Genomic DNA, 15,573 nt, shown 5'->3' on the forward strand with positions numbered 1-15,573 from the left:
GGGTCGAGACGATGATGAGAGAAGACGAGTTTAGCGTGGTGATTCCGGACTTACTGTAGAGTAGGTTTTATTACTAGAACTTTAGTAGTTGAACCTTAGATTAGTTAAAAGACTGTTGTACAGTATGGTTCTTTTATACTGAAATGTAGTTTTATACAGATATGTATATTATGTAGATGCCATTACCTTCCGCACTTTATTTTAAAAAGAAAAATTTTTAGACCCTGTTTTATCAGAACTGATTATTAAATCCCAAAGATGATTAATGAGAAAGATCAGCGTCCGGGTCCCCACAGAAGTGGTCAGAGTTCACTGATTTGTTCTATGACAAGTACTTTCCCGACGCACTTCGAGCTAGGAAGGTGACAGAGTTTCTGGAGCTTCGATAGGGGAGCTTGAACGTTGATGAGTACATTCTCAAGTTCGAGGAAGGTTGTTTATTTGCTCCGTATATTGCTTCAAACGACAAGGACAAAGGCGCTCACTTCATTCGAGGCCTTAGAGCAGAGATCCGGAGGGATATTAACATGTCCAAAGCTGTGACTTTCAAAGAGATCATGTCGAAGGCGTTGTTGGCCGAACAAGACGAGAAGGACATCGCCAGAGAGAGGCAGGAGAGGCATCAAGCTAGTGTTCAGAGAGGCCAGGGCTCGAATCAGAGAGGCAAGGATCGTTTCAAAGGGAAGGGCAAGATAGAATCGAGTCCTAGACCACCGTCAGTTCCAGTTGATCCCGAGAAGCCGCTGTGTCCTAAGTGCAGCAGACATCACCGAGGAGAGTGCAGATTTGGCACTCATAGTTGTTATCGTTGTGGCACTGCAGGCCACATTGCTAAAGATTGTCCAAGGGGAGCGAGCAAGGATAGATTGCAGGGTCGTATCTTTTCGATGACCAAAGAAGGTATAAACCATGATTCTTCTGTGATCTCTAGCACTATTTTGATTTCGGGCAGAGTAGCTACGACTTTGATTGATACTGGTGCTACTCATTCTTTTATGTCTGAATTGTTTTTGAGATCGTTGGGTATAGTTCCTTCTGTTATTCCCCTCCAGTTCAATGTTTTATTGCCTTCGGGGGACGTGTTGTGCCCGACGTCTATTGTTTTTGCGTGCCCTGTTCGTATTGAGGAGCGAGTTGTTTTTGCTGATTTTATTGTTATCCCTATGGTTGCATTCGATGTTATTCTTGGCATGGATTGGCTATCAACCTATCGTGCAGTGATTGATTGCGTTGCTAAGACGGTGACCTTTGCAGATGATGGCATTAAGGGAGGAGTTCTCGCCAGTGCAGGTACTTCGCTGGTCCTTCCTTTTATTTCATGTCTTGAGGCTGAGAAGTTGATGTGTAGAGGTTGTGATGTATTTCTGGCTTCGATTGTGGATGTGGATAGAATGATTAAGTTGAATATTGATGATATCGATGTTGTGAGGGAGTTTGCCGATGTGTTTGAGGATGATGTGCCGGGTTTGCCGCCGGACAGAGACGTTGAGTTTGTTATTGATCTAGCTCCAGGTACGGTTCCTATTTCTAAGGCTCCGTATAGGATGGCCCCTAATGAGATGAAGGAGTTGAAGACGCAGTTGCAGGATCTTTTGGACAAGGGTTTTATTCGTCCGAGTTCTTCGCCTTGGGGAGCTCCGGTTCTTTTTGTTAAGAAGAAAGATGGGTCGTTGCGGCTGTGTATTGACTATAGGGAACTCAACAAAGTGACGATCAAGAACAAGTATCCGTTGCCACGGATTGACGATCTATTTGACCAACTTCAGGGTGCTACTGTATTTTCGAAGATTGATCTTCGGTCTGGCTATTATCAGTTGAAGGTTAGGGAGTCTGATATCCCTAAGACGGCGTTCCGGACCAGGTACGGTCATTATGAGTTTCTTGTGATGTCTTTTGGTCTGACCAATGACCCTTCAGTTTTCATGGATCTGATGAACCGTGTGTTCAAGCCGTTTTTGGATAGCTTCGTCATTGTCTTCACCGATGACATCTTGATCTATTCCAAGATCAGGGAGCTTCATGCCGAGCATCTCAGAGTTGTTCTCCGATTGTTGAGAGAGAGGAGGTTGTTTGCCAAGTTGAAGAAGTGTGAGTTTTGGTTGGATCAGATTTCTTTTCTAGGCCATGTTGTTTCGAAGGATGGTATAGTTGTTGATCCTACGAAGATTGAGGCAGTTCAGAAGTGGTCTATTCCTACTACTGTACCAGAGGTACGCAGTTTTCTTGGGTTGGCAGGTTATTATCGTCGTTTCATTTCAGATTTCTCCAAGATTGCCTTGTCGTTGACCAATTTGACGAGGAAGATTGTGAAATTCGAGTGGATCATTGATTGCCAGAGTGCATTTCAAGAGTTGAAGGATAAGTTGACGACAGCTCCTGTTCTTTCTTTGCCCAGTGGTTCAGAGGATTTTGTCGTGTTTACCGATGCGTCGAAGAAGGGTCTCGGTGCAGTGTTGATGCAGCGAGGTAAGGTTATCGCCTATGCTTCTCGCCAGTTGAAAGATTATGAGAAGAATTATCCGACGCATGATTTGGAGCTAGCAGCTGTGGTTTTCGCCTTGAAGATTTGGAGACATTATTTGTATGGCGAAAAGTGTGAGATCTTCACAGACCACAAGAGTTTGAAGTATCTGTTTTCCCAGAAAGAGCTCAATATGCGGCAGAGGAGGTGGTTAGAGCTTGTCAAAGACTATGATGTGACTATCAGTTACCACCCAGGGAAAGCGAATGTAGTCGCTGATGCTTTGAGCCGTAAGTCGAGTTCTTCCTTGAGTTCGATGATTCAGAGACCTTTGTTGATGGACTTGCAGCAAGAGGAGATTTCTTTGGTAGTTCCGAGGACCATTGCCCGCTTTTCAGCGTTGGTCATTCGGGCTACGTTGACGGACAGGATCCGTAGAGAGCAAGCTACTGATTTGCAGTTGTTAGAGTTGAGAGCTAGAGCTGAGGAGAGGGGTAACTCAGAGTTTGGATTGAATGAAGACGGTTTGGTGACTTTCAGAGGTCGTATTTGTGTTCCTGTTGGTGATGATATTCGACGAGACGTCTTGACAGAGGCTCATACCGCGCCATATTCGATACATCCAGGCAGCACCAAAATGTATCTAGATCTTCGTCGACTTTACTGGTGGCCAGGTATGAAGAAAGACATTGCCGTATTCATTTCTCAGTGCCTAACTTGTCAGCAGGTGAAGATTGAGCACCAGAAACCTGCTGGGACATTGTTGTCATTGCCGATTCCTCAGTGGAAGTGGGAGCATATTACGATGGATTTCGTGATTGGTCTTCCCAGAACACAGAAAGGTTATAATTCCATTTGGGTTATCGTTGATTGACCAAGTCAGCGCATTTTCTTCCAGTCAAGACGACGTACTCCATGAATCATTATGCCGAGGATTACATAGCAGAGATTGTTAGACTTCACGGTTTCCCTGTGTCGATTGTGTCTGATCGTGACCCTAGATTTACTTCAGAGTTTTGGAAGAGTTTGCACAGAGCTATGGGTTCACGGTTAGCATTCAGTACAGCTTATCACCCTCAGAGCGACGGTCAATCAGAGAGAGTCATTCAGATTCTAGAGGATATGCTCAGAGCTTGTACTATTGATTATTCTGGTAGCTGGGATTCCAAATTGCCTCTTGTTGAGTTCACGTACAATAACAGTTACCAGGCGACGATTGGCATGGCACCGTATGAGGCACTTTATGGCAGGAAGTGTAGATCTCCCTTGTACTGGGATGAGGTTGGTGAGAGGAAGATGTTGGGACCAGAGTTGGTCCAACAGACAGCCGATGTTGTTGCTGTTATCCGTGAGAGGATGAAGACTGCTCAGTCGAGACAGAAGAGCTATGCAGATGTTCGTCGTATACCTTTGCAGTTTGAGGTTGGCGATCACGTGTTCCTGAAGATAGCACCTCTCAAGGGTGTGATGCGGTTTGGAAAGAAGGGTAAGTTGAGTCCGAGATTTATTGGCCCCTTTGAGATTTTGGACAGAGTTGGTGATCGAGCCTACAGGTTAGCCCTACCGCCAGATCTTGACAGAGTTTACAATGTTTTTCACGTATCGATGCTCAGGAAGTATATTGTGAATCCTTCCCATGTTCTTCGCCACGAGCCATTGGACTTGACGCCGAATTTGACGTACCAAGAGATTCCGGTTCAGATTCTGGACCGCAAAGTCAGAGTTTTGAGGAACAAAGAGATCGGCATCGTTAAAGTTCTTTGGAGGAACCATTTGATCGAAGAGGCTACGTGGGAACCAGAGGACGTGATGAGAGAGAAGTATCCTGAGTTGTTCGTGCAGTGACGTCAATTTCGAGAACGAAATTCCTCTAAGGAGGGGAGATTGTAATAGCCGAGCCCGGTATACGGTACGGTTTAAGTTTTGTATGTTTATTTGGGTTATTTGATTAAGTTTAAGTTTTGTGATGTTAAGAGTTGTGATTATGGGCCATAGTATTGTTGGTTATTATTGTCTTGAGGTGTGGTTGGTGTTGGTTATTTCGTTTCAGAGTTTCGGTTAGCTTTTAGTTGCTTGAGATTTTGTTTCTGCCGTGACAGCACCGCACCCGCACTCAGTGTAAGGACCGCACCCGCGGTCGTAATTGTTGGATTTTGGTGTTTTTCCCCGTAGTGCCACCGCACCCGTGGTGATGTTAGTACCGCACCCGCGGTGTAGACCGCACCCACGGTGATTGCAGGACCGCACCCGCGGTCATCGATTTCAGAATTTTTGGTGGAGTGCCGTGAGCTCAGCGCACCCGCGGTAATGATAGAGCGCACCCACCCGCGGTGATGAACAGTAGAGGTATGGTCGAGATATTTAGTAGCTTTTTGGATAAGTTGACTTCACTTTTCCCTTTCTTTTCTCCTCCATCTCGATTTTCTCTCTAGAAATAAGGGTTTTCTTCATTTTCTTTCAATTCCTACCTTTGATTCTTGGATCTAGTTGGATTTTTGAGTTGAGATTGAAGTTCTCCTTGGTGCTAGGAAGCTAAGGTAAGCTTTTGGTGTGAATATTTCATGGTTTTGGAAGAGAGATGATTTGGGTTTGTTGTTTATGTTGGTTTAATGGATTATTTGACTTGGGTTCTTGGATATTGAGTTGATGTTGGTGTTATTTATGGATTATTGTTGTAGGTGGTGTACCAAGAGTTAGATTCAAGGTGTTATTGTGGTTTGTAAGTGGAATTTCATCCCTTGTGCTCACATGATGTATATGTATTGTATTACAAAGGTTTTAATGTGTTATTCCCTTCATTGGCTTCATAATTATGTATTGATTCACTTGTATATCTATTGGAGGCATTGTATGTCTCAATTGTATTGAAAAGGGAATACAAAAGAGTAAGTGATTGCAAAGTGTTGTTTAAATGCCAAGAGGAAGAGTTTAAATGTTTTATGGATTGATAGATATATAGTCAGAGATTGCATGCAATTAGTTGATCAACGACCATAGGCTTATATCCCTCAGAGTTATTGGTTTATATCGATTGGGATACGAGCACCACAGACAGAGTTACTATTGATATCAATCCATACCAGATAAAAGAGAAATACCATCTCATTGTTATTGTTATTGCTATGTTATTTATGATTCAGAGATTGATGGTATTCAATGTTTTAAAGCCATGTTTTACAAGGGTATACTATGTTCATTGCTATGTAAGAGTTCCACTTGCTGAGTTTTATACTCATTTCAGTTATTTTCATGTGATGCAGCTAAGAGCGACGGACCAGGACAGTGATTGTGGCCCGAGGTCATATGCATACAAAGTTGGAAGGATGGCATTTTGGACATGATCATAGGAATGATATTTTGTATTTTTGTTATGTCATTTGAATGATCATGTATTTATTTTGGTTGCAAATATTTTGATGTAAAGATTTTAATGAAATGTATTTTGAAACTCCTTCCATTTGCCAGAAAATTTTAAATTCCGCTGTATTTTAATTGTAACGGGTCAGGGTGAGTAATTGTGACTTGTGATGATTTTGAGAGGATGTTAGAGTTAATTTTATTTTTGAAATAATGATAGTTTAGGTTGGTTGACGTTTTACGACTTTATGCTTTGAATTATTTTCTTTTGGATTTTTTCAAATAATAGTTGGTAGGTTTATTTTTAAATGCTGCAAAATATTCATATTTTTAAAGCTTAGTGTTTTGGCCGAATGCTTTAGGAAAAAAAAAATTTCTAACACATTTTAAAGAAAAAAGAGTAGTGGACGTTTCAATATATGTGTTGAAAGGACCGTACTGTACGCTAACCATGACTAAATGTTCTTTCAGGCACTATCAGTGATACCTAAGGTATAACGGGGCGATGCTACTAGATGCTCTTACCATGATCCGATTGGTGTAATCAGAAATGAATTCTGGCATTCTTGATCAAGGAGTTGATGAAGAATGTGGTTAACTATGGTAAACCCAAATAAGAATGAATGTTATCCTGAATCACATGGAGATGTGAACACACAGCTAGCTGTATCCCTGAACTATTAAGGGTCACACAAGTATCGGATTATGTGTTCCCATTTGGATAGTCAAATTTCAAGAAGTTAGAATTTGACGACTATATTTTATGGAGATCAAAAATGAATCTTATAAAGGAATTTATGAGATGATTTCATATTATGGAAGAAATAGAAGTTAGCATGGTCGCTAGATAAGGAAGGAGAGTAGAACTGCTTGTTTTAGTAAAGGTGTTTACAAAACTGACAGTTGCCAAATATTGTAAATGTCATATATGGTAAGTTCCAAATTTGTTAAATGAAAATTTTGATCTTCAAAATTTTCGATTTTCATAATATGAACAAGACTTGTATCCTTGATACATCGGCGCTCTCGGATCTTCGATCGCAGTTATAATGAGTTCGGAATCATATTTTTGTGAATTTTGAATGTACTAATTAAATGATCGTACTAGTAGTGGTAAGTACTAACATGCACAAATTCTCATATATGTTCTAGAGAAGTCTAGAATAAAATTAACCAAGGAGTTAATTTATAAATTAAATAATGGCTAATTAATGTACATATATATTTTTTATTGTGATATAAAATATTTGTATATGATATTATTATATCATGTATTACTAAAAGTTAATAATTGTATATTAATTATATGGGAGTTTTAATGTAATAAATTATTAGAGTCCTTGTGGGAGAGGAACTCCTAATGGAATTGGTTAATTTAATTGTAGAGAAGTTTAGAATTAATTAATCAAGGAGTTAATTTATAAATTAAATAATGATTAGTTAATGTACATATATATTTTATATTGTGATATAAAATATGTGTATATGATATTATCATATCATGTATTATTTAAAAGTTAATAAATACATTATATATTAATTATATGAGAGTTTTAATATAATGAAATTATTAAAGTCCTTGTGGGAGAGGAACTCCTAATGGGATTGGTTAATTTAATTCTAGAGAGGTCTAGAATAAAATTAACCAATGAGTTAATTTATAAAATAAATAATGGTTAATTAATGTACATATATATTTTATATTGTGATATAAAATATGTGTATATGATATTATCATATCATGTATTATTAAAAGTTAATAAATATATTATATATTAATTATATGAAAGGTTCAATATAATGAAATTATTAGAATCTTTGAGGGGCACTGAATGAGATTGAGAGTCAACTTCTAAATATACATTACCAGTACTCATAATTGAATACCATAAATTTTCACAAAAATTCCTTTCCTCAATTGCAAAGAAACCCACGGCCACCACTTGAAAGTTTGGAAGAAATTTTGCAACACAAAGCAAATTAGTTCTTAATTATTGATTAAGAATCAATTATATTTTTAATGAATGATTAAGAATCAATTAAGCAAAATCCATGTTTATGAATTCTTGGAACTCACGACCACTTCACAAATTGTTTTTGAAAGTTTCCGCCACTTCCCTTCTTCCACCACCGCGCCGCTTCATCTCCGTATTTTAGAAATTCGGAGATTACAGTCTCAACGCACAAATCATTTGGATTTTCTAGTGCAAACCAAACGAGGAAACTAGCTTCTAATCGTGAACCTAATTATGTTATCAAATTTGAAGACCCATTCGTAGGGAATTACAAGAAACACTATATCCGCCTAAACACCGGAATAGTTTGGAGTACAACATTAAGAACGCAAAAGTATAATTCTAAACGTCCTATGAATATTTCTAAACACACAACGCCCAAGCAACGATTCGATTATCTAGACGCAAAAATTTTTAAACTTCTGTTGCGTCTTGAGTGAGAAAACACGATGTCGCAACAAGGGATTTATTATTAAGTTGCCTTTTTTAATTTTCTTTATTTGATCGATAAAATAACTTTCCTAAAAGTATATATGTAATGATTGTTTAAAAAAATTATATGTATGGCACTCAAGTTGTGATGTAACATAAATCTCTCTAATTAGAGAATATTTATGAGTTCCAATTCATGTGACGATGAGAAAAAAAAAAACCCCACCCCATATTAAAAAAAGCCTTGTACGTACAAGTTCCTTAAAATAAACATATATATACACGCATTCCCAGTACCTTAGAACAGACATGCAGGCAAGCAATGAAAGTGTTTGTTCACAATTTTGATTGGATACACTATATTATCAAAATTTAGTTTTACTAGTCTTTTTTAATTTTCGACAATTTTAATATTTTTCATCGAAATTATTAATTTCACACTTGTGAGTTTCACATGCATATCGACTCATAGTAGCACATCTTACGTTGGAAAAGATCAAAATAAAAATAATAATAAAAAGTAAGAACTAAACTTAAAATTTAACTGATGGAAAAAAAAAGAAGCAAAATCACAAATAATACATGGAAAAAGCAAAAATATAATTTTCCTCCTGTTGTATGAAAAGCAGCCTTTCCTTTTTAAAACTCTTCCTTCTCCCAAATGTTGTTGCTTTTTGTCGATGGTCCTAAGTCGTCTATGATAGATAGTACAATAATACAATTACTCTATTCTTTTTTTATTGACCAAAGACTTATTCATTTACTGTTGATGACATTACGTCGTACCAAACGAGACCACCTTTATTCCGTTGTGTTTTAGAGCATTTGGTCTTTAATAAATAATATTTCATTATTTGAGTGCATGTTCTTTCGACGTTCCTTCGTCTTCAAGGAAAACTTTCCACTAAGCTTTTAATTGAATCTTGATTTATGGAGCAGTTTTAAGATGGTTTTTCTTTGATCGTTTCAGTTTTCCGGAGTTTTTGTTCGAAGTATAGAAGAAAAAAGTGATCATCGGTGGTACAACTCTGAGTGCAAAACGGCAATGAAGGGAAGGAGATCTAAAGATGAGTTCACTGACTTGGTGCTCTCATGGTCTCGTAAAGAAATATCAGATAAGAATCTGTACAAAAATCAGGTCTTTGATCGTTGCTGGAAGCATCATTTTGTTCATTAAGTATTCAGTAAAGATCGATTCTTATTTTTTGATGATTGATTTTAATTAGAACTCAACATAAGTCATACGAAATTTGATTTAAGTACCTTTTCTCTGTTCGTTACTATTAAATGTCATTGATTGTGAGATAGATTTAGCTTATCACAGCATTTTGAATGTTTGGAATTTTACCCTTTAGGGATGTGGAAATCTTCAAATTTGGTAGTATTTTCGTTTGTCATTTGTTAAATACAATTTTATATTTGCCATTAAGGTGGAAGAAATTCCTGAGACATTTGGAAGTGCTGATGAATATCTCGGCTCTTATATCTTCCCCTTACTGGAAGAAACCCGTGCTGAACTTGCTTCAGCCATGCAAACAATTTACAAAGCTCCGTTTGCTGAAGTGACTTCTCTAACAGAGCTAAGACATGGAAAATGTTTACATTTGGTTGAAGTCGATTTCTGGAGAAACACGATAACCGATGGCGGGAGGGAGCCTTACAGAACCTTGCCTGGTGACTTTGTTCTGCTGTCAGATTCAAAACCTGAATCTGATCCTAACCTTGGCCATGTTGGTTTGGAATTCGCCTTTGCATCTGTGAAAAGTATATCAGAGGGTGAGAACAGAGCTGGTTTCAAAGTGAAAGTTGCGATGGGCATTGATTTTGGAGAGATTCAAAGCAAATCACTTTATGTTGTTTTCTTAGCGAACTTGTCAACAAACAGAAGAATATGGAATGCATTGCGCATGCGTAAAAATATGAGGATTGTTGAGAAAGTTTTGTGCAAGACTGAGTTGGTAAGTCACTTTGTTGATTTGAAGGGGTAAATACATTGCAAACAAATAAATATATGGTCAGAACAACATTACTGCTCTGGTCCTTGCTATCTGATCACCCCTGCTATGTTTCTGTTATTTGATTAGTTTCTGTAATTTTTCAAGAATTTCTTCCACTGCCGAAAATACGTTGTGTGTATGTATATATATATATACATATCGAATCTTGAAGTATTGTCTTTATTCTATTTGTTGAAGATTGGTCCTGTTCTCTATATTAGATACACTGTGTATAGGAGTCGAGGAGCTGAGGTTTAGCTAGTTGAATTGATTAGCCGTTAAAGTCAGTTAATTGACAGGGCATTAAATTCATGGGTTAGAGTCGCATTGTACAGTTTACTCTTACACTTGTGTTTTTGAATCATCAAGAGATCTTTCATACAACTCGTGAAGCACACACAGAAGTCCGCACATTCTTGATCCAATACTGTTCGTGGAAAGGACTGAACATTCTTGGAGGATTGAATCACAACACTATTTGTAAAACGTGGATTTAAATTTGAAAGAAGAACTCTGAAGGTTTATACAAAGTGCTTACTTGAACAATGTGTTGTTCAATTTTTGCCTCTGGGATGTGGATTTTTCATTTTAGCACAAATTTTCATGTGTCCATGTGGGTGCTGTTTGATGAGAAATTCTGCTTCTTTTAAAATCGAATTGCTTTAAATTTGTACATGTGTATGTGTGGAACAGGATGAGGACAATTGCGAGTCCTGCCCAGTCAATTTCCGTAGTCAAATGAAGGTAATCTGTGAATCAACCATATCATCCCCGTTGAACGAATCACAAAACAAAGCAGTTTTGGCTTCTCTAGTTAGAACTGGATGTAACCACAGGACTTCTGTAGAACTCATATGGGGTCCACCCGGGACTGGAAAGACGAAAACCTTGAGTGTTTTGCTTTATAATCTCTTGAGAATGAAAATAAGAACCCTCATTTGTGCCCCAACAAATGTGGCAATCACGGAACTAGCTTCTAGAGTGACAAGCTTATTGAGAGATTCATTTCAAGATGAACATGAGATGTTTTTATCTTGTCCTTTAGGAGACATGCTCATCTTTGGGAATAAGGACCGTCTGAAAGTTGGCTCTGACATTGAGGAAATTTTCCTTGATTATCGTGTTAATAAGCTTGTAGAATGTTTGGTACCATTAACTGGTTTGAAGCACTGGATCAGTTCCATGCTTGATTTTCTTGAAGATTATGTTTCTCAGTATAATACATATGTTGCTAACGAGCTAAGCAAAGTCAAAGAAAATCATGAAGCTGAAATTCAGCAATCTGAGTTCAAAACAAGTTTGGAGTATGTCAGAGATCGGTTTAAACACTTAGCACATCCACTCAGAGAATCCTTGTTAGCATTTGTCACTCATTTACCAAGGATTCTTGGGCAGAAGTTTCAGGACGCAGTCCAACTTATGTCCCTTCTTGACTCTATTGAAACTTTGTTTGAATACAGCTTGACATCTGATGAATTGGAGGTTTTACTTTTAAGTCAGGAAATGGTTTGTCCTCACTCATCCTTCGAGCATTTGAGAAATGAGTGTTTATCTGCTCTAAGATCTATTCAGTCTTCTCTCACAAAACTCAGCCTTCCACCTGTGAAGAGCAAAAGAAAGATTTCGGACTTCTGTTTCCAGAAGGCTTCTTTATTATTTTGCACCACTTCATCCTCATACAGGCTACACGAAGTGAATATGGAACCACTTAATGTAGTGGTCATCGATGAAGCTGCTCAGGTGAAAGAGAGTGAATCAGTTATAGCTCTTCAGATTCGAAATGTGAGGCACGCAATTCTGGTTGGCGATCAATTGCAACTACCAGCACTAATGCATAGCAAGGTTAGTATATCCTTGTAAAGTTGGTAACTCATACATAGGAAAGATTATATCAACTGGTTTGTTTCTTTTACTTATTTCCTCTAATGGTTTGTTGGATTAACATATTTTCTTTAAATTTATAGATATCTGAAGAAGCTGGATTTGGAAAAAGTTTATTTGAAAGGTTGAGCTCACTAGGTCAATCTACGCATCTCCTTAATATACAGTACAGAATGCATCCATCAATAAGCCAGTTTCCGAATTCAAATTTCTATGACAACCAAATATCAGATGCACCTAGTGTCCAGAATGAAAGCTATCAAAGGTGCTATCTTCCAGGGAGAATGTTTGGTCCCTATTCTTTCATAAATATACTTGGAGGAAAGGAACAGGTGAATCACGTTGGACACAGTAAAAGAAACATGGTTGAGGTAGAAGTGGTATTGAAAATTTTGCAAAAACTCTTCCAAGGTATGTTTATCAGCAAATATTTGATGTCTTTCACCTTCGGAGCAATCTGTTGGCATGTTAAGTAATCTGCTTTGATTTTGAAAGAGATTAGAGGCCCTTTCGTAGGATTTCAAATCTATCAACTTGAAGAAAAAATAAACAGACCTTCCAAATAATCTAATTCCCACAGTGACTTGGTGTCAGTTCAAAACATGCATGCGTTGGTCTAAATTATTTAACCATATGAACTCTAGCTTATTATAGTTGGTGTATGGTTTTTTCGCGCCCAAGAGTTCGCATAAGTTTAAAAATTTTAAGTAAATTTTAGTTTTGACAATCAAAATATTCTTAGGTCTCGAATGATTCAAATAACTGCATAGGATATTTAAAGTTGTTGTCTTTGCATTTTAAGACACTTGACACCAAATTATTTTGAATTTTAAGCTAAGATAGTAGTCCTCTTATAAATCTGTACGAATGATCTACTAGATTAATCATCATTTTTCCATATCCGAATTAGGTCCAAGATTGAAAAATTGGATTTATCTTCTAATTCATACTAGAAAACATAGAAGAAATTTTCGTTGAGATGAGATTGCCGGAAACGCTGGAACCACGGCGGGTCAGTGGTTGTGTGGAAGTGATCGGCCAAGAGTTACTTTGAAAAGGGAAGGGCCGATTTTGAGAGTTGTGAAAAAAGAAAAAAAAAAGTCTAGCATCTTAATATGACATGCATTGTCATAATTTTAATTTTTATGGACTAAGTTAGAATCATACGAGGATTCTAAATTAGAATCATAATGAAACTCTTCAGATTGAATCCTAATGAGATTCTTATTAGAAATTTTCACCTTGTCAAAAATCTCCACTATGTTTCATTATTTAACTTGAACCCCTATTATTTAGAGTTGTATTATGATTCTCCAATCCTATAGAGTAATCCATGATGAGTCATAATCTCATCTAGTTTTTTTTCAGTTTTTCACAATACGTGAAATAATTAAATAACTATTGTTTAATTAATTAATTATAGACCTTTCTAGAATATTTTATTGGAATTTAACATAGTAGTTGAAACTACTAATTAATATTTAATTAACATATTCTAAATTTACTAATTAAATAATTATGATTTCATTATTAACTTGATCGACGATCAGACAACATTGATGTGATGAGAGTACAAATCTCGTTATTGTACTGAAAAGTGAATTTTTCCAATAGCTCATTTTTGGAAGCTCCCTATTTTGAAACACTTTCACTAAATTAAGCAGTTTCACTCTTCTTACAAATTTAACAGTCGATCTAACTTTCACAACATCTTAACACATATATCTCAGTCGAATTTGCAACAATTGGTATATCGAGAGTTGCAAATGAGTTCGAAAACGATGTGATGTATAGTGGCATCGTATGTGCTACTAAGGAAATATCTTACTATAATGCACATGTCTTACTCTAGCCAGATATTCATTGCACTATTAACTCATCAGATCACGTAGGATATGCACAATGTAGGTGAACGGTGAATCTCCGACTACAATGCATCGGCTCCTACATATGTCAAATCTACATACAATCTCACCACCGATGACAATGCAGTGCTATTGCGTAGAGCCTTGATGTTTCTCTGGGTCAAATAACTAATCATTTACAACCATAACCCTGGACTAATCTAATTTATAAATGACAACAATTTGGAAAGCCCGAGATAGGGCAATGCCTTATCCAATGAGCACGCATCTGTATGGATGGACATCTTTATGCGCTTATCAGAGAAACATAACATTTATATCGTATATACTAGTATCGAGTTAAGTAAATGTCATAATTGGATAAAAACCGAAAAATATTATTAAAATAGATATTGTTTTTACATAAAATTCAATAAAACCCAAGTTACAAGTTGGCTCGCTGGGCACATTATCTAACAATCTCCCACTTACTCTATAGTTAACTACCCATATATCTCAAACTCATTGTTTCACGATACTTCTCAAATAGTCCTGGCTGGGACTTCGTATGTGGATCAACAATGTTATTTGCAGAGTTGACTCCCTCTACTGATATGTCTCATCTTCCTATCTCCCAGATGATGTGTAACTTCCTTAGTATATATTTGGATTGTTGGTCAGACATCGGTTCCTTTTATTAAGCATCGACACTGGTGTTGTCGCAGTGTATCGAGACTGGATCAGATCTGTTAGGAATGACACCCAACTATTGGATGAAATTCTTCATTCAAGCACCATCTTTTCTTGCAAATGATGCAGCTATGTATTCGATCTCAGTGATTGAATCTGCTTTGATGTCTTGTTTGGAACTTTTCCAAGAGACAGTACTACCATTGAGCGTCAATACAAATCCAGTGGTTGATTTTGAAGCATCCATATCTAATTGGAAGCTAGAGTTAGTGTAAGCTTCCGATTTTATTTATCCACCCCGTAGACTATGAACAAATTCTTAGTCCTTCTCAATTACTTTAGAATATCCGTCATGGCTTTTCAATGCAATGGACATGGGTTCAATTGATATCTGGTTGCAACACTTAGTGCCAAGGCTATATCAGATCGAGTAGATATCATATCATACATAATACTACCAATTGTGTCATGGTTTATATCTCCTCATCAATCCTAGGTCACATAGACATAGATAGAGTCACGCCATTACATATTGAAAGATATCCTCTCTTGGACTCCTCCATAGAGAATCTTTTTAGTATGATATCGATATATGCCGAATGGGTAAGCCCTAACATTCTCTTTGATCTATCTCTATAAATCTGTAGTCCTAATACATAGGATTTTTCACTATATCCTTCATGAATAATTTACTGGCCAACCATATTTTAGTTGATTGCAACATTCTAATATCATTCACAATGAGTAGCATGTCATCAATATAAAATACTAAGAATGTCATTGCACTCCCATTAACATTCTTGTACATTCCTCAGACTTCTTAACAAAATCGAACACTGTGATAGTGTTATCAAATTTGAGATTCCAACTCCTCGATGTCTGTTTTAAATCTATAA

General features: G+C 37.1%; 1 protein-coding gene across 1 annotated transcript in view; it reads left to right on the forward strand.

The window, feature by feature from the left end:
* Positions 1–9,115: 9,115 nt before the first annotated feature.
* LOC140811618 (uncharacterized) overlaps positions 9,116–15,573 on the forward strand; it is a 45,822-nt gene continuing 39,364 nt past the window's right edge. The window contains exons 1-4 of the mRNA XM_073169616.1: positions 9,116–9,403; positions 9,696–10,223; positions 10,956–12,104; positions 12,227–12,554. Of these exons, the coding sequence (XP_073025717.1) occupies positions 9,311–9,403; positions 9,696–10,223; positions 10,956–12,104; positions 12,227–12,554 (2,098 nt within the window). The 5' untranslated portion in view covers positions 9,116–9,310. The remainder of the gene's footprint in view (positions 9,404–9,695; positions 10,224–10,955; positions 12,105–12,226; positions 12,555–15,573) is intronic.

The sequence above is a fragment of the Primulina eburnea genome, chromosome 14 (assembly GCF_022965805.1).
Source record: "Primulina eburnea isolate SZY01 chromosome 14, ASM2296580v1, whole genome shotgun sequence".
Lineage (NCBI taxonomy): Eukaryota > Viridiplantae > Streptophyta > Magnoliopsida > Lamiales > Gesneriaceae > Primulina > Primulina eburnea.